Source organism: Carassius auratus, chromosome 26 (assembly GCF_003368295.1).
Source record: "Carassius auratus strain Wakin chromosome 26, ASM336829v1, whole genome shotgun sequence".
NCBI classification, from domain to species: Eukaryota; Metazoa; Chordata; class Actinopteri; order Cypriniformes; family Cyprinidae; genus Carassius; species Carassius auratus.
In genome coordinates, this window is record NC_039268.1 from 13,195,026 (window position 1) to 13,215,574 (window position 20,549).

Here is a 20,549-nt window from a genome sequence, read left to right on the forward strand (position 1 = left end):
GTATCAGTTTGGAAGCAGATCAAATTTATATCACTACAAAAAGATCAGGAATTATTTATGCCTTCGTAGTATGAGTAGGGATATTGTTATAAGAGGCAATCTTGCAATGGTACAGTTAAAGATGGTACTTAAAATACTACTGTACTGGAAAATGGTTTTTAGCATTGTATTCTCTCAAAAATCATTTAATCTGATTATTTCCTGTGCATACACCTTATTTATCCATTGTCACCGTGGCTAGTAAGCATGACATTTGAATAAAAGTAAGAAAGAAATATCTTTGTAAGAGAAATTAGCCATAAAGTAGATCTTACATTTCAGCTATTTTGACTTGTAGGCCAAATGTTTCACACGTTTTTACAACAAAAAAAAGTTGGACATTTCCCATCTTCTGATAGGAGGGCGAACGACAGCCGCCCTCGTTCCAGCCAATCGGGTTGTGCGCCAACACATGGCCATTTCCCAAATAAGTGATGAACCCCGTTCATATAAATGACGTGACGCAGGTACTTCTGAATGCACAGCTGTTAAAGTGGACGGTCGGCGCTTATCAGCAAGGTAAATGTATTTTATAATCGTTGAAAACGAAATGACTTTAATGGACGTTACAGTATGCTATCAGCAATATATTTGAGACAAATCTATCTATTATATGAAAACATTTTGCTGATTTTCATATGATATGTTTATTTGCAAAATTAAACTTTTTTTTAATCATCAAATTTCTTATATGCATATCCTATATATATATATATATATATATATATATATATATATATATATATATATATATATATATATATATATATATATATGTGTATGTATCCATATATATATCCTGGAAAATAAATAAAGCTAAATTAAATTTCCATCAAAACCAAGGGAATTAACTGCATTCATTTAAATCGATTTTTTTGTGACATAATCACATTTAAAAAGTCTAAAAGAGCACGAGGTTTGTGATTTGCAGCTACATGGATGATTGCCTCGTGCTCGTATGTTATTTAAAGAATGTTTTTGATATTTAAAGAATTGTTATGTAAGCCCTATAAGTGTTTTGCGGGAAAACGATATGCAGGAAACTCTGCCTGAATGGGCTGTGAATTAAAGTTTTTTTGTTGTTGTCGTTTGTTTTTTGTTAAAAGAGTTTTTTAAAGCACATGGATCCACTTTAAACTTCCCCATACTTCTTGCGTCCTAGACTGGGTTGCCAGGGCTGTGAATCAAAGTGTATCTAATAATTTGATTTTGCAGTCACGTAAATATTGTATTCATAACCGCATCAAAGTTATATTTCCATTTAAACATAGTATAAAGTTTACTTGTTTAGACTGGCAGACGAGTGAAGACGTTTACATTTGTGCACTGTCAAAAGTCAGAGTACTGGGGATCTGGCAACCCCGCTCCTAAAGAGTCACCAGCCATAGACTGTATAAAAACAGGTCACCACCCATGCAGTAGAATCTGGTTGGTTGGCTGGTTTAATTTGCTTTTAGGTAATCTTTTGATATTTGCCTAAAACTGATCAAATACACAGGAACTGAAAATTACTGCCATTTTCTTTTTATTTCTGGATCCACATAAAAAGCATCTGAGATTGCATTGAATTGTGGTCATTTCACATTAAAGCAGTCAAGCACTCTTATGTTGTTGAGGCTCATAGTTTTAACAGATGCTGTGATTTATGCTTGGCTTCTTAGGTTATCTAAAAATTGTACTCATACTCCGGAATTAACCTGATGGCTTCCTATGTCTTTGTGGTGATGTTGAAGGAGATAAGAGTGCTGCAGAACAAGCATTTTGAACAAGCATTTTTAGCACTTCGGCTTCCATTGTCCTGTTTTCTTTTCTTCTTTTTTTTACTTTAAATGCCTGTAATGAGGTCTGTGTTTGATAAAAGTTCTAAATATTTACACATATTCTACAACATTACATAAATGCATTCTTGTTATATTTATTCAGGGAAAATGTTTTTGAATAAAGACTGAAAGAGCTGATGAACTTAATGGTAGTGACGTTGAAGTCATGTGACTATAGCCTACGTTTAGATTTTTTCTTGTATTTAGTTTTCAAAATAGTTGTGTTCATTTGTGAAGATGATCTTGATGAAATGTATAAGAATCATAAACCATTGTTAGTCACAGAGCTTATTTTCTACAATAATCCAAAAGCCAGTGAAAAATGTAGCTTTTGGGTTGCCCTAAAAGTACATCTTCATTGCAGCAATCTATTGTTGTCTTGTTAATTCTGTGGATCTTACACTTTATCATTATGGGCCTTGATTGGTTAGTCATAGTTGCTTTTGGAATGAGTATAAAGACAGCAGCCTGGAAGTATTCCAGCTTCATAGTCTGTGGACATCTGACTAAATGGGTGATGTTATATCCTATAATGTGAGCCCTGAATTGGTTATATTTCATGTCTTTTTGTGCTGGAATGGACAAAAATTTGTCAAAATACACATCTATACAATTATACATGAAAAAAGTCAGTTATGTTTCAAATAAAAATATAACCCCTTGAGAAAGAAATTGGGTGTGTAGCTCTATAATAATTTTGAATTCATGCATTATGTTTTAAAGTGACCGCAGTGGAATTTACCATCTGCTGTCTGCCTTAAATGTTAATACAAAAAAAAAAAAATAACAATGCAGTGTTTTAAATTGAATTATTCAGTTTCTGTATCTGATTTTGAACAACCACTACAAGCCATTGCTTGTAATTTAAAAGCTTTTTTGTTCCTGACTCCAAAGATAACATTGAACTTGTATCTAGAATTGTGGTGTTATAATAAGCTTAGGCTAATATAAAACAGAATATCATGGATGAAATATTTTTTTTATTTTTTTATTTTTTTTTGTGGTAGGGCCAGCTTTAGAATGTGCAAAACACACTTGTGATTTGGCTCTTTTGACACAGGCTGTCTATTCAGGCATTCTCAAGCCAACATCAAAGTCTTTTACAAATGCAGCCATCTACAATCTAAAATGTGTTGTGAACAAATTCTCGCACTTTACAGAGGACTATCGAGGAATCATGCCTTCAGTTCCATCCAACAAGGAGAGCGACAGTCCTGCCTGCCCTTTTGCTGGCAAGAAGACCACTGGTGTTGGGGAGTTGGTTTCAGATAATGTAGAAAGACCCCTGCAGCTGAATAGAGAAACTGGGGCCACTGACCCAAAATGGATTCGCCCTGACCTGCCAAGCAGATGTACCTGGAAACCAGGAATGTCTCTTGAAAATTCCCCTCACAAACACTTCCCCAGGTAATAATGCTTAACGATCTCTCACTTTGTAATTCTGAACTAAAATCACAAGATATTTTAAATCAAGAGAAAACATGCTCAGAGAGCTGAGCCTACCAAAAAAGCATTTCTGTGTCTTTCTCTGAAATATTTCCTTATCCGCAAGATAAACATGTTTCACAATCATTGATTAGCAGTAATGGACTTTGCTGTATTCAATCAACAATATATTGTTACGGAAAAAAGATATTGAAGATATACTGACTTTCACATGACTTTCATTATTTTCAAGTGATGTGTAGAATTGTATCATTATTTTAAACATAGTAGGGTTTATTTATTTATTATTATTTATTTTTTTTGTACTATTTTGATTAGTGACAGTCTGATCCTTTATATCCACAGGTTCTAGACTGTAAAGTCACCATGAAATAAAAATAGACAATTCTTATTTTTATGAGAATATGAATATTAGTTAAGATTTTGTTTTTGGAATATTGCAGTGTTACTTATGAATTATTTATACTGTATGTGCGTATCTTTATTTTAAAAAATCACGTGCCCTTGTAATCTTTAAACAAAATAACTTCCCTTACGTCTCTTCTCTGATAATGATTTCACTGTTGTGAGGATGGACAAAAGGTGTCACTCTCATGACTACGCAGCAATAACAACAACCATCATCAAATGATCCAATAAATTCCTAGTATATTAATTTTAATTAACACTGTCACAAAATTACTATTGTAGCTACAGTATATAACTATAATTGTAACTATAGCTTTTTGTCCCCAAACTATCCTTTTATAATTGTTTATTTTTTTCTTCCTTTAACCATTGCAGGACAAAAGCTGAGAAGATTTTGCCCAACATCCTGGACAGGATTGGAGACACACCACTGGTCCGCATAAACAAGATCTCTAAGACTTTTGGACTAAAGTGTGAACTTTGTAAGTGATTCATTCATATTTCTACTTTTGAACAATTCTAAATCAGTAAACTTAAAAAGTCAGTATAATTTTACCACAGAAAGTACATTACAGATATACATATAAACATACAGAAAAAAAATATATTTGAAAGACAATTTTTTTTAAGATAAACCAAGTATTGACCTTGAGTCCTTTAATGTTACACTTTATATAAATCTATGAAATAGGTGAAAGGCATTTATTTAAATTGCCTCAATTTATATAACAGCCAGTTTTGTTTGTATGTGTGTCTGCAGTGGCCAAGTGTGAGTTCTTTAACGCTGGTGGTAGCGTGAAGGACCGTATCAGTCTGCGTATGGTGGAGGACGCAGAAAGAGAAGGCATCCTCAAACCTGGAGACACCATTATAGAGCCCACCTCTGGAAATACAGGTAATAATCACACAGGACTTGACTTGATGATCACTCTGATTTTGTTGAGACTTTGTCTTACCTGTTTTCTACATTCTGATTCATTGTTCGTTGTTACAGTGTGTGTGTTCTTCTCAAAATCTTTAACACTAGTTCACATACTTCATGTGTTTAAAATCCAGTTCTTAAATATGGTTAGAAAAGTGCACTGTAGTGGTCATTTTTACAGTGGAGGAAAGCAAATATCAAGTGGGTAAAATTTTGGTCTAAAGGGTTAAGTTATGTGCACTCTATGCAGGTATTGGTCTTGCATTGGCAGCAGCTGTGAAGGGTTATCGCTGCATAATTGTTATGCCTGAGAAAATGAGCATGGAAAAGGTAAGATTCATTCCAGTTAGATCAAATAGGATTTGTTAACCCTTGAAGAAGGTTAAACAAGGGTCTCTTCGTAGGTTGATGTCTTGAGAGCTTTGGGTGCTGAGATTGTCCGAACTCCCACCAGTGCAAGGTTTGACTCCCCTGAGTCCCATGTGGGTGTGGCTTGGCGCTTGAAGAATGAGGTTCCTAACTCGCACATCCTGGACCAGTACCGCAATCCCAGCAACCCCCTGGCTCATTATGACACCACTGCTGAGGAGATTCTGGAGCAGTGTGATGGTAGTAATTGTGTTGTTTCGCTCACTTTCTCTCTGTCTTTGTTTTCCTATCTTTTTCTGCTTTTTATCATCAAAGCATATAGCTTCCTTTCGCTTCAGCTTGAAGGCTTTTTGTTGTCAGTAACATTAAATAAATAGTTGACCCAAAAATTAAATTAGCTAAAAAATGCACTTACCCTCAGACCATCTACGATAGTTTTTCTTCATTGGAACAGATTGGGAGAAATTTAGCATTGCATCACATGCTCACCAGATCCTCTGCAGTGAATGGGTGCCGTCAGAATGAGAGTTCAAACATCTGATTAAAACAATACAACAATACACATGACTCCAGTCCATAAAGTAAAGTCTTGTGAAGTGAAAAAGAATACAAATTTATCAAGGCATTTTAACTTTAAACCATTGCTTCCATAAAAAGTATGTGTGTCTGCAGTGGCCAAGTGTGAGTTCTTTAACGCTGGTTATTTTCTGCAATTCTCCAGCTGTGATCCTTGGAGAGTCTTTAGCCACTCAAACTGACCTCCTCACCATGCATTAGGACGATATAGACACACATCCTCTTCCAGGCAGTTTTCTAACATTTTCTGTTGATTGGAAATTCTTAATTATTGTCCTGATGGTGGAAACGGGAATTGTCACTGCTCTAGCTCTTTTCTTAAAGCCACTTCACCAATTTGTGAAGCTCAATCATCTTTTGCTGTACATCAGAAATATATTCTTTGGTTTTTCTGATTGTGATGGATGATTAAGGGCATTTGGGCTTTGTTTTCCCTCCACTTTATATTTCTGTGAAACAGGAAGCAATGGCTGGATAATTTCATGTTTATAATCATGCTGGAGTGTTCAAAATTGTGAATATGAATGGGAATCTACTTCAGAGATATTTTACTCATAAGAATTTCTAGGGGTGCCAATAATTGTGTCCAACGAGTATTTGAGAAAAACATTAATTTCATAATGATATTTCCCCTCCGTTTTAAATTCTTATTATCCAATGAAAGGATAAATTTTTGTGAATTTTTCAAATAAAACATCAAAAGGATTAACAATGCAGATTAAGTTTCACAGCCTTATTTGATCATATTTGCCAAGGGTGCCAATATTTGTGGGCATGACTGTATATTAAATTACAACAAGGGTACCCAACCCTGGTCCTGGAGATCTACCTTCCTGCAGACTTCACTTCTAGTCTTGATCAGGGTTGGAGCTAAACTCTGCAGGAAGATAGAGCTCCAGGAACAGGGTTGGGCACCCCTGGTCTAGCTTGTCAAAATGTACAGTATTCAAAGGGATTGCAAATCAATGGATTTATTCTATTAAATAGAAAACATTCAAATTGGGTTAATACAGCTATATATAACAATAAATGTAAATACAAAAAAGTACAAACCAAAAAAAATAAAAATCAAACAAAGTGATTTAAAATTGTAGGATTTTGTCATGTGTAAGTTGATGTGTGCGAAAGTGCAAATTAATAATCCAACCTCTTGTAATGAAAACATGCCACAGCCCTCAAACACTAGACTCTTCCTAACCAGAAGTCAAAAATAGTCCAGACTATGGTCTCACGTCAAAAATAACTTTTAATCCGTATTCAAACTTGACTATGATGTGATAATCTCATCAATAAAGAGTCCTTCTAAAATGCGTACAAATACACTCTTAATGAACACTTGACTTTTTTTTTTTTTAAATAGGCTCATTTTACAATTCCCCTATAGTTAAACAGTTGAGTTTAAAGGTTTTCGGATCCATTCAGCCGTTCTCCAAGACTGGTGTTAGCACTTTTAGCTTAGCTTAGCATAGATCATTACATCTGATTAGATTGTTAGCATTTTGCTCAAAAATCACCATAGTTTTGATATTTTTTTTCTATTAAAAACTTGACTCTTCCATGGTGAAATCATATACTAAGGCAGACAGAAAATGAAATTTGCGATTTGCTGGGTCGATATTGCTGAGAACTATACTCTCATTACGGCATAATAATGAAGTATCTTTCCTGCTGTACCTACAGTTAAGCTAAAAGTGCTACGTTCGGAATCAAAGATCGGCTGAATGGATTTGAAAATGGTTAAACTCAACTGTTTAACTCTAGGGGAGTTAGAAAAAAGTGTTTAAATGGGAAAAAACAACAATGCACATTTCCCAATGTTTTCAGCAGGTGATCCATGCTGGCTACCGCCTTTCAGTCACGTGACTAATTCAAAGACCTGGCGGGCAAAACATCCATATAACTGCAGCACAAGACTGTACATTTTCTATCTGTTCCAATCCAAAATTATTAAGATTACATATCAAAAGAATAAAACAAAGATATGTAAATAAAATGCAATTTTTGGCAATTAGCAATCCATATAAAGCACCTGTCACAATATTTATATCACTAAAAACTGCGGTAATTCTTAAAGTGCCTTTAAAACATTGATATAAAAATTTGAAATTAGAACACAACTTATTGATGATGTATGCTTTATGCAGGCAAGCAATTGAGCCTGTAATATGAACGCAGTGCACTAAATGACCCTGGACCACAAAACCAGTCTTAAGTCGCTGGGGTATATTTGCAGCAATAGCCAAAAAACCATTGAATGAGTTCAAAATTATAAATTTTTCTTTTATCCAAAAAATCATCAAGATATTAAGTGAAGATCGTGTTCCATGAAGATATTTTGTAAATTTCCTATTGTAAATACATCAAAAGCTAGTTTTTGATTAGTAATATGCATTGCTAAGAACTTAATTTGGACAACTTAAAAGGCGATTCTCTCAGTATTTAGTTTTTCTGCAGCCTCAGATTCTAGATTTTCAAATAGTTCTATCTTGGCCAAAAAAAAACATATACCAATAGAAAGTGCTAAATATAACTTAAGTACACTGAAATCAGTACAGAAGCTGTGTTTGGAATGGCATACTACCACATAACTCTTACTATATTGCAGTATGCTGCATGTATACTGTAAATAGTAAGAGAATGTTCTGTATGCATGGAATGCCCTGATTACCTGCTACATTTGCTGAAATTTGATGTATGCATCTGAAGACTGCATGGGATACTGTTTCCCAGAACACAACGTGCTCTGTGTTATGTTTGCAATCTGCAAACGCATGAGTAAAATGGAGGCAGGGAATGGTAATATGGAGCCAAAAGAGTCTCAATAAAGATAAATGCACACACTACATTCACATATGCACACAAAGGATTCATACATGCACCCACATAATTCATAAATACACACACAGGATACACAAATGCGCACAAAATTCACAATTGCACACACAAAATTTTAAAAGTTCAGAAGATTCGACAACAACATTAAACAACATTTACAAATGCACTCAAGATTCACAAATGCACAGGACAAGATTCAGAAATGTATTTCTGATGCACACACATTGATCTTGATTTACAAACTGCTTGCGGTCTGTGAACTACACTGCATTTGCATGTGAATTTTGAGACTCCCCTGACTTGGCTCGACACACAAATGCCTTTTTTTAAACAGGGAATGATCAGCAACCAATCAGATATCTCCCTTTTTTTAGCCAATCACAAGAATGCACCCCATGTGGGGGGTTGTTTACTTATAAGCCAATCAGCGAACAACTCACTTTTCTCAGCGAACAACTCCCTTTCCTCACACAGCGAACGACTCACTTTCCTCAGCGAACGATTCACTTTTCTCGCGCAGCGAACGACTCACTTTCCTCAGCGAACGACTCATTTACCTCACGCAGCAGGAGACTCACTTTCCTTTCGCAGCGAATGATTCACTTTCCTCACGAGTTACGCAGCAAACGACTCACTTTCCTCAGTGAACGATTCACTTTCCTCACGCAGCCGGCGACTCACTTTGCCCAGTGGAGAGTCACTTTCCTCTCGCAGCGGACGACTCACTTTCCTCATCAAACGATTCACTTTCTTCACGAGTCACGCAGCGAACGACTCACTTTCTTAAGCAAACGATTAACTTTCCTCATGCAGCCGGCGACTCACTTTGCACTGCCGGACACCCACTTTGCGCAGCAGGAGACTCACTTTCCGCAGCCGGGGAGTCACTTTCCTCTCACAGCGAACGACTCACTTTCCTCATAGAACGTTTCACTTTCCTCACAAGTCACGCAGCGAACGACTCACTTTCCTCACGCAGCCGGCAACTCACTTTGCGCAGCCGGAGAGTCACTTTCCTCTCGCAGCGGACCACTGACTCTCTCTTCATGTAGGGACCGAATATTATTATTAAAGTGACTTCTATTTTGCATCCAAAAGAATATTTAGATATATTTAAATATTCAAAAAGGTGTAAACATTTTTTTTTTTTACTTTCATTAAAATATTTCAATAAAATGAAATTATTGCCTATTGCAAATTTATGAATCCATGGTTATCTTTTTTTCTGCAGTCACAGTCTGGGCTATATGTATTGAGACATTTATAAATTCATATTTTGTAAAAAATAAATAAAATAAATAAACCTGAATTGTAATCTAAACATCTGTATTGTCATACAATTTCATAAATAAGTAGGCTATAATATGTCGCACCACAGTCATATGTGCTGTGTGAACGCGTTCATGTGATTGGCTTATGAGTAAACAATCCAAGTGGAGTGCGTTCTTGTGATTAGCTAAAAGAAGGGAGATATCTGATTGGTTGCTGATCATTCCCTGTTTAAAAAAAGGCATTTGTGTGTCGAGCCAAGTCAAGGGAGTCTCAAAATTCACACACAAATGCAGTGACGTTCACAGACCGCAAGCAGTTTGTAAATCAGGATCAATGTGTGTGTGCATCAGAAATACATTTCTGAATCTTGTCCTGTGCATTTGTGAATCTTGAGTGCATTTGTAAATGTTGTTTGCATTTCTGAATTGTGAGTGTATTTCTGAATTTTGTGTGCATTTCTGAATTTTGTATGCATTTGTGAATCTTCTGTGCTTTTTAAATTTTGTGTGTGCATTTGTACATTTTGTGCGCATTTGTGTATCCTGTGTGTGTATTTATGCATCATGTGTGTGCATGTATGAATCCTGTGTGTGCATATGTCTATGTAGTATGTGCATTTATCTTTATTGAGACTCTTTTGGCTCCATATGGTAATTCTAAAACACTTTTATACATACAGCACATGTTACTGTAAACTACAAACTATCACTGTTTATCTAAAAACAATATTGCAAGCAGGACATAAATTGTGCTTTAATCTCAACAGCACATTTCCGATCAAGTCAAATGACGTCACCTTTTTCTCTTATACAGTGCTTTATACAGTACAGTTTATATCAAAGATATTGATTAATAAAATATTGAAGTAATATAATATATAAATAGCGTTATTTGTTTGTAGAGACTATTTACATTAATTCCACCCCCAATGCCTGGCTACGATAAACAGCACTGCAAAATATGCCCATTTATCTCTAATATCAGTAGCACAGGGGATAGAAGATGTGTAATGAAAGAATTTGACATGAGCAAAACTACTCCTTTTCCCATCAAATATCAGATCAGAAAGGCATTTATTTTCAATAAAAATAAAGGAAATATTTGAAAATTGGAAATAAAACGTCTCATTATTAATACAGTGTTATTAGGTGGTTAACAGTATAGGTGTAGGGAGGTTTTTTTCCAAGAATGATAATTTATACACACTATGTTATGGCATACTGTTTTATAATGTACAACAGTAATGAAATATAGATATATATCACCTAACTACTATTTACACAATTATTATTAGTTCTGTTCAATCCGTAAAGTCTGTTAATTGTGAAATGAGTTCAATTGGGCAATATAGCATTGTTAACTAGTATGAATCCTTAATTAACAAGCCTTTGTAAAAAGAATGGTTCGTTCATTTATTTGTGAGGTAACAACCTCAGCAGCTGTGCTGAATTAATGTTTTGTCATGTGACCACACTTTAGCACACTACTCTGAAACATTTGTTGTTCATTGTATACTGTTATACACACTATTTAAAAAAAATAGTAGGTAGTATACACTGTGTACTTGGCAGTATGCAGTAAGAAAGTATGCCATTTCAAACATAGCAACTGTCTTGCTATATTACTACTAAATTCAATCCTCCTAAAAATAGCTGGTGGTCATTTGAGGAAAGCCTTGTTTTGCCCTCCAACTCTCTCTATCACATGGCTTTACTTAAGGAAACCTAAAACACTCTAGCATCCCTAGTGGTAAGGAAGAAAAACTAAATTGTATAAACTGTTAATGGCACAAATATGGTTCGTTAGATCCCCTCCTGCAGAGTCTAGCTCCAACTTTGATCAATCTCACCCACCTGTGATTTTCTAAGATATGCTTAGGTGTGTTTGATTAAGGATAGAACTAAACTCTGCAGGAAAGTGGATCTCTTGATCCAGATTTAAGATCCCTGGCATAAAAAACATGGCCCATATTCATAAATATTCTAAGAATCCTCTCAGAACACTCTTCATTTAGCTTAAAAACTTTTACGTAGGAGTCTTAGCCTAAAAGCGAATCGGGACTGATCTGAGAGCAACTCTGAGTAAGGAAATGTCAAAAACTTTCATCTTAGTGAGGAGGCGGGGTTGACCCCGTTGCTATGTATGACACAATCTTTTGAAGACTGTGATTGGTTGGTTGTCCAAGAAGGAAAAAAGAGTGATTTTTAAGTATAGGGTCTATTCTAATTCTCACTTTGAATTTACATGCGTAATTTATCCTATTTGACCGTTCTCTCTCACACACACACACACACACACACACACACACACACACACACACATTATATGTGTGTATATAAATCCTTTTTTTTATTTATTTACCATGCTTTTAATTTCCTATAAGGTATTTGATTGGCTTAGAATGATACATTTTTTTTTTCCACTCTTTCCAATGACAGTGATTGCTGTATCCTATTTAAGTGGTGGTTTGAATGTTGGTTTTAATGTATCAAACATGGAATCAAAACCAAGAAGGGCGAGAAAGCCCAACTGGACAGAGGAACAGTGTTTACTGTTAGCCCAGTTAGTGGATGAACACAAGGCCATTCTTAAAGGAAAATTCGGGCAGGGTGTCACAGCAAGGGACAAGAAGCAGATATGGGAGCGTATAGCACAAACTATTAACGGTTCATTCCCCCTGCTTGTGCGCACGTATAAGCCTGCTATATTCATAAATGCAGTTTTTTTTAGCCTGCAAGGTGGGAATGTCCAGTGGAAACGAAATGAACTGCGACACAATAAGATGTTCTGAAAGTGCTGTAATTGTTTGTGTGATCACTCTGCTTACAGAAGGTTGTGACAGACCCAAATCATCACTATTGCATTGTTGCATTTTCCCAGTTGCCAAAAATCGTAATGTAGTGATTACTTTAATTTCTGGTGCTATGGCATTTCTGAGCTGTGTCGGATATGTTAGCACGTCTCTAATAAGATCAGTCACAAACATGATCCCTGCACGATCTAGTCTATAGCGTTTTATTAACTCAATGTCATCCATTGTCTGCAACACATTTCTTCTGCCTCTTCGTCTTTTCGCCATTTTCTCCTCTGCTAAAGAAACTCTTAAGCCTCTTAAAAGTCCTCATCTGTGCTCCTAACAAGTTCGACCTTAAGACCTCTTTTAAGGGTTAAGATGCTTTCTGAATTACTTTTTTCTTTACTAGGATTTTTTCTTTAATTTTAAGAGTAAACGTCCACATTTCTAAGAATTTTCTTAGAATTTTGTCTCTAGGAGCTACTTTTTGCATTAAGATTCTTTACAAATACGGGCCCAGGTTCTGAAAAGGTCTCTTTTGGTTTGAGCCATTTCAATTCAATTGAATGGCTAAAGAATGGCCAGTGAATGTTGTTTGCATTCTCCTAGTTGTATTGCAGGGCTGCCTAAACAAAACCTGTGGACAGTCCGCTAGTGTGGCCTGCTCACAGAGAGCCCGCTGTGGCCCTCGTCTGGGCAAGACCGCGCTGGGCCTGTTTAGGTTTGGTGTGGGCTGGCCCTAGTCCACTGTGCCCACAATAAGCCAGCATGGGCCCTGCAAGGACATATCTGCAGGGTTATAATAAATGAATAATCATTAACAAACATTATATAATGTCTAACAGATCAGTTATATAATATCCAATCATTATATAATGTTTAACAGATTAGTTAATATATATTTATTAAGCTATGGTAACTAAGTATGGTATCATTTCACAGTGATTAACAAATCCTTAATCCATATAAAATTAAAATGGAAATAAACTTTCAATTCGTATATGATCACACACAAATACAATACAAATGATTTAAGTTATGCAGTACACTAATAAACAGCTTATTTATTAATGAGCATTTGAATGCTTACAGGTGCCTTTAAACTGGTTGTTTAAACTGATTAAATTGTTAACCAATGCACTTTTTTTACATTTACAAATGTTGAATTTTTTTTTTACTCATTCACGCATTTATTGGTGAGCAAGTAATCCTAAATTTCTCCAAACCTGTTCCCATGAAGAACTCAACTCAACTCATTTACTCATCTTGGATGGCCTGAGGGTGAAGAGATTTTTAGTAAATTTTTTATTTTGGGGTGAACTATTCTTTTGACTGTCATCTCACCACAGGTAAAGTGGATATGCTGGTGGCAGGAGCCGGCACAGGTGGCACTATTACTGGCGTTGCTCGCAAACTGAAGGAAAAATGCCCAAATATTAAGGTAGATACTGATTGTCCCTGAGATCTGATGCACAGCAGTTTTGTAAAATTTGACTTTGGGTTTTGTAACAGAGTACCACTTCAAATATCAGCCAGAAAAATAATAACTGGAAGATTAACCACATAATGTCAAATTGAGAGATAATCATATAAATTGCAGTTGTATACGGCACTCAAAAATTAAGTAATCAGGCATCACTAAATATAAGTCTAGACTCATCTGAAGTGTGTCTGTGTTTTGTTAGATTGTTGCGGTGGACCCAGAGGGCTCGATCCTCGCTGAGCCTGATGTGCTGAACCGGACGGATAAAACCCAGTATGAGGTGGAGGGCATCGGATATGACTTTATACCCACCGTCCTGGATAGATCTGTGAGTGAGATTGGAATATAAGTCTAATCACTAATGTGAGGTTTTTCAGCAAAGTTTAATCATGTTGATCATTTCGAGGATTGTGATAATGTAGGCTAAAAAAGGTTAAAATATATTTTTCTATTCTAAAATAAATGTAATGTATACTTTTTAGGGTGTTTTTTTTTTTTTGACGTTGTTTGCAGTAAAAGTGCTAAGGTCAAATATTATACTCGCCTCTCATATTCATCTGAATAATTTGTCCTCTGAAAGGAAGAGTCCTGCTTTATGATACCTGGCACGTGTTTGTTGCAATAGTCTACTCACTGGTATTGCTATTCTGCTCTTTACCAGAAGATGACAGTAGAAGTATAGTTTCGGCTAACAGTTTTCTACTGTTGAGAGAGAACAGATAGTTCATGTACAAATCACACACATTGTGTTTTTATTTCAGTTGGTTGACAAATGGTACAAATCCAACGATGAGGAATCATTTGCCATTGCCCGAATGCTTATAAGAGATGAAGGGCTCTTGTGTGGTAAGCACATTATCCTTTCTTAACATGCACCCTAGTGTCACACATTTTACAGCATCTTAAATTGGGGCTTAATGTCAATGAAAAGTAATGTCATGGTTGTAGTAGATTTGTGTTTGTTTATGTTCTCTGTTGTCAGGTGGGAGCTCAGGCACTGCCGTAGCGGCTGCAGTAAAGTTTGCTAAAGAGCTGAAGGAGGGACAGCGCTGTGTTGTGATTCTGCCAGACTCCATTCGCAACTACATGTAAGGAAAATCAGATTTATGCACAAGAATTGGCTGCAAGCTTATTCAGCTTCAGTTTTTCCAAATTTGTACAAAATAATAATTGAATATATTCCTTAAATGCACTGTAAGCTGCTTTAGTTGAAAGCATCTGCCAAATTTATAAAAAATTAAATATATTTTCACCCTTGACTGGCTTTTTTCCACAAAGACAACTAGCTTCACAAAAGCTTGGCTCAGTCTGAAGCAATGTCTGTTAATCATCATTTTGTGTTTAAAATTGTCTCTACAGGTCCAAGTTCTTGAGTGATAAGTGGATGTTCCAGAAGGGCTTTCTGAGGGTGGAAGACATCATGGTGAATAAACCCTGGTGAGCAGATGATCATTTAGTCACTTAAGATTTTATGTCTATACGTGAGACTGAGGCTATTTGTTGAATTTTATTGGTAATTTATTTATTTGGCATTTATTAGGATACATTTATTTTTAGAAGTAAATTTCTATGTAGGTATATAACTAAAGATGACATAATAAAAGGACATGTTATCACACTGTACACTCTTAAAAATAAAAGTTTGATATTGGCATTGATGGTTTTATGAAGAACCTTTAACATCCATACACTTTTAAAAATAAAGGTGCTGGTTTTTCACAGCAATGCCATAGAATATTTTTTTTTTGGTTTCACAAAGAACCATTCAGTCAAATCCTTTCTTAGCTTTTTATAATCTGAAGAACCATCTTTCGCCACAAAGAACCTTTTGTGAAACAGAAAGATTCTTCACATTAAAGGTATTTAGACAAAAACAGTTCTTCTATGACACCGTGAAGCACATTTATTTTTTAAGAGTGTAGACTCTTTCCATTGCACAAAACAATCTTTATAGTGGAAAGGATCTTTGATTATTAAAATATTCTTTTTTAACTGATCTCTAAAGGGTTCTAATATATATTTTATTTTTTATTTCAACACTGTGAAAAAAGTTGTCACAATGCAACCTGTAATTTCATAAGTTATCCAGCTAAATTTAAAAGTAAACAGTAAAACAATTAAAACCGCAAAACAATTCATGTAACAGCACAAAATTTCAGATATTATTTGTTATATAGTTGACCCATTTCTGTGGTCCTATTTATTTTTTGTAATGTAGGCCTTTATTTTTTATTATAATGTTTTAATTTGGAGAAAAAAAATTATCTGTTCTGAAAAATAATTTCAATGAAAAGTTATTTTTTAACTAGGTGTTGAAACAACTCTATAGAAAACGCTGTATAGAAAATGTATTTGCATATATTCACAAATACTGTGAATATGACATTCTCGGTGTGAAAGCTAGCCCTATTTTCCTGAATTATATACTCAATTTATGAACAGTAATACAATTTTTAGGTATTCAGAAACTGGTCATCTTGTTTTTCGGTCCTGTGTTTATTATTATTCTTTTTTCTCCCTTCAATTAATTTCTTGCAGGTGGTGGAATCTGAAACTACAGAATCTAAACCTTTGTGCTCCACTAACTGTGCTGCCCACAGTCACATGCCAAAAAACCATCAAAATCTTGAAAGAAAAGTGCTTTGACCAGGCACCTGTTGTAGATGAAGCTGGGTGAGCAAGACATGCAACAAAATAACATTTTAATCAATATTAAAATGGTGACAACCTCACTGTTATTGTCATCAGTACTTATTGTATTAAAGCTATATTGTCATTATAACTGAAGATGATTAAAAGTGTGGATTGGAATGCAGTTGTGTTTGGTTTGCTCTCGGCAGGCTGATTCTGGGAATGGTGACCCTGGGAAACATGCTTGCCTCTGTGCTTGCAGGAAAGGTCAAGCCCTCTGACCCTGTCAGCAAAGTGCTCTATAAACAGTTCAAGCAGGTGAGTGCGATTCTTTTAGAAAGGATAGTTTGAGCTCGCTCACTCTGTTTGACATTACTTCATCCATTTTTTTGTGCCTATTTTAGATTCGTCTGACTGACAATCTGGGAAAGCTGTCTCGGATCTTGGAAACAGATCATTTTGCCCTGGTGGTCCATGAGCAGATACAGTGTGAGTGCTTATTCTGACATATTGAGTTAGTTATAAAGTCCTTTTGCAAAAATGTGCTTTTAATTGTTTTACAAAAATAAATCAGCTATGTTTGCAAGGTAAATTCAGATGTAGGAACACTAAAGTAAAAAAAAAATGACTTTACATTTTTATTCTTATAAAGGGTAATATCATATGTCCATTTAGAATGGTTTAGCATGGAGTAGCATTGGCATCTATAATTCAGTTTATATATTCATAGTTAATGTGAAAAATGTGGTGGTTGTGAAGGTGACTGGGTTATAATGATGAAAATAATATTTGCATAAACATACAATAACAATAACCCATCTGGATGAATCCAAAGAAATAAAAGTTTAGATTTCAAGAACTTGTATGTTGATATGTATTCCTGCTTCGTTTGGTTTTGTGTCTTGTTTATTACCTTGTTTTTCCCCAGTGTACGTATTTATAGCCCTAAGTTTTCAGTTATAGTTTTCTGGTCTCATTGTGATATTGGTTAGCTTTAGCTGTCCCTGTACTCCAATGAACACAAGTCTATAGTGAGGCGTTACTTATTCAAATGAAAGCAATACTCATTTCTCAATTTCTTAATCACTAATTTAGAAAAATGAATCAAAATCTGATTTATTATGAAAATCTTGAATTATATTCAAATAAGGCAACTGGTCATATATTATTTCATACATTTTGAGAACCGCATGCTCACACTAAGAACAGCTTACTCTGATCTCTTCAGGTCTGCATGAAATAAAAAATTCTTAATGTGAATGATTAATCCATATCTTTGTTTCATTTAAAAAAATAAAAATGTAATCTTTTAGCAAAATGGCATCTTCCATTGAGAATGACAGATTTTGTTTCTTTGTTTCTTTTAATTATATGAAAGTGCTATGGCGTGTGTCCAAGCCACTGATTATATTTTATACACAAAATGAATACGAGCTAGATCTAGATTCGTAGGATCATTCATGTGTTTTCATATTGCCCAGCCATAAACAGGAACCTAATACAGTTTTCCTAAACTACTTTTCCCTTTATATTTTTTTTCTCACAATTTGCCTTTTTTTTATTATTATCTGTAATATTCATTATGCTTCTTCCATATTACAAATGACTGGTGCACCAAGTTTTCAGAAATGTTGTTGTTGTTGTTGTTTATTTATTTATTTATTTTTTCTGAAGCTTAGTATTGGTATATGCTGCACAAAAATATGTTTTGACCTGTGTTTCCGCTATACTGCTTACTTTTTGATTCCTCCTAAAGTGACCCCTTTTAAGGAGTTTAATTACTTTTTAGTCAATACATCTTTTTTTTCTTTAACACAGGATTGTGAATGCAGCCAGAAGCAGTTTTATTAATCTTTGTATCTATGAGGCCTTTTCCTCCTGCTCCCATACACATTCCTAGCGCTGAGAGCATGATAAAATGTTTGCCTGAACTACTGCTGGGTTTTTTTTTTTTTTCAGATCTGACAGATGGATCTTCCACTCAAAAGCAAATGGTGTTTGGAGTGGTGACTGCCATCGATCTCCTCAACTTTGTGACAGCTCGAGAGAAAAGAGAGAGAACTATGTCGGAATCAGCAGATGAATACTGAAGGCACTAGAGCACTTCTTGTCCTAATCTTGAATGTGATGCACTACAAAGAATCATAATGTTAGAGCAATAGATATCATCATAGTTATTACACCTAAATTTTGGCAGTAGGGTTGGGTGGCATTACTTTTTAATGTTATATTTCTTGCTTATCTGTTTTATAGCCAATAATCATGTACTGTAAACATACAAATGTTGTTAACAAATTTTAACAAATTATGTTTAAGGGCAAAACAGGCTCTAAAATTATATTTTTACAAATAATTTACATCACTGGATATAAATACTAGTAACTGGCCATGGATAGCCAAGATTTTACATTGTGTTATTCCAAAACTATTTGTTTTAGTCAATGTTACAATGATTGTGGTTTGATTTCTTGCATATTTTTGACAAACAGTACTGACAAAAAAGTCAGTGTGTATTCTATGCTAAAGCTAAATCTGTCACAAAAAAAAAGAAAAAGAGGTTGTATTTGGTATTTTTATGGTTGTTTAATAATGTGAGAAATATTTGACAATTTGTCTCAGTAAATATATTTCTAAAGGTCACCAGCAACCCAAGTAATACATACATACAAAGAAAATGAAAAAAAATAAGTTTAGAAAATAAGTAATGTGTAATAAAATGGAATGACAGGGAAAAATATTGAACACATGAAGAAATGATGGGAGATGCAAATAGGTATAGAATGACAAGACACCAGCTGAAATCTATCAGTAATTAGAAACCAATCCTGCCCATAGTCAGTGGAAATTAATATTATCTGGTTCCATCCCAACACCTACAGTACCAGGATGATGAAGATGAAACAAGGGCGTACATTTAAGTGAGACAAAGGATCCAAAACACAACCAAGGATATTCAATTGGTTTCCGAAAAAGAAAATCACTTGACTTGAATCCAATAAAAAATAAGAGCTAAAGATCAGAGTTCATAGAAGAGGCACAGAACCTTCTAGATTTTAATAGAATGTGGAAGATTTGGCCAAAATGACACCTTAGCAAAGCATGCAACATTTTCTCCATACAGGAGGTGTCTTAAAGCTGTCATTACCAACAAAGGCTTTTGTACAAAGTATTAAATACAGTGGTTTCAGTGGTTCAATACTTTTCCCTTGTCATTCCATTTTATTACACATAACTTAATTTCTGAAATTATTTGTATTGTTTTATTTGTATGTGTGGATTACTTAGACTGTTACCGAAATCTGGTGAAAATGTCATGTCAAAAGCACCTTTAGAAATATATTTACTGGGAAAAATTGTGACATGTTCAATACTTATTTTACCTGCTGTATGTCACCACATGTAATTCTGCAGGAACATATTGTAGGCTATTTAATTCCGATACAACTGCCTGGAAGTTTAAAGTGTATTGCTTAAAGACCTTGATTAGCTGGTTCAGGTGTGTTTTCATTGGGGAAACAACTTAACTTTGCTTGAAAGAGTCCCTAAAGAAACAGGTTATGTCATTAACATTTATAACCTTTAATTTTAATAACTTTTGTCTCTTTTATCAGTTAGGGCAAAGTTAATCATTGTTTTGATGCAGAATCAACCCCAGTGAAGGCAAGTGTTAATCCAAATTTTTCAGGGTAAAGTACATTTTGGTGTAATACTTCATAAAAATTTAGTTTACCAGGATGATTGTTGAATGTTGTTTCTAAATTTGCTTTCATTACTGTAGCCTTCATATTGTATAAAAAAGTTGGTACAGTGTATATTACAAAGAATAAAGACTTTATATAAAATATAATTTCTTACCTTATGCTCTTGTAATAGTTATTTTATGTTGCAGTCCACTGAGAAAAAGCTTCCATCAAAAGCTGCTGACTGAGCTGAAATCTGGCCAAAGATTAAACC

The 20,549-nt window shown here is 34.8% G+C and overlaps 1 protein-coding gene across 2 annotated transcripts; it reads left to right on the forward strand.

Annotated features, from left to right (window-relative positions):
* Positions 1–420: 420 nt before the first annotated feature.
* cbsa (cystathionine beta-synthase a) lies at positions 421–20,454 on the forward strand. 2 transcript variants are annotated; one of them, XR_003275874.1, is made up of 16 exons: positions 421–558; positions 3,020–3,266; positions 4,089–4,195; positions 4,474–4,608; positions 4,886–4,965; positions 5,040–5,244; positions 13,831–13,922; positions 14,167–14,292; positions 14,726–14,810; positions 14,947–15,052; positions 15,324–15,401; positions 16,503–16,637; positions 16,805–16,913; positions 17,000–17,084; positions 18,555–18,989; positions 19,097–20,454. XR_003275874.1 is itself a non-coding variant. In XM_026204309.1 (15 exons), the coding sequence occupies exons 1-15, from the start codon at positions 474–476 to the stop codon at positions 18,683–18,685; spliced, it is 1,806 nt and encodes a 601-aa protein (XP_026060094.1). In that variant the 5' UTR covers positions 421–473; the 3' UTR covers positions 18,686–20,454. The 2 variants fall into 2 exon arrangements, 1 of the variants encoding a protein (XP_026060094.1); XM_026204309.1 differs by having other exon boundaries at positions 18,555–20,454.
* The last annotated feature ends 95 nt before the right edge of the window (positions 20,455–20,549 follow it).

Excerpts from the sequence above, each read along its gene's own strand:
- cbsa (XM_026204309.1), top strand. The coding sequence starts at position 474 with ATGAACCCCGTTCATATAAATGACGTGACGCAGGTACTTCTGAATGCA. Across the intron at positions 15,053-15,323 it reads GACTCCATTCGCAACTACAT|GTCCAAGTTCTTGAGTGATA; the intron begins GTAAGGAAAATC and ends TTGTCTCTACAG. Across the intron at positions 15,402-16,502 it reads ATCATGGTGAATAAACCCTG|GTGGTGGAATCTGAAACTAC; the intron begins GTGAGCAGATGA and ends AATTTCTTGCAG.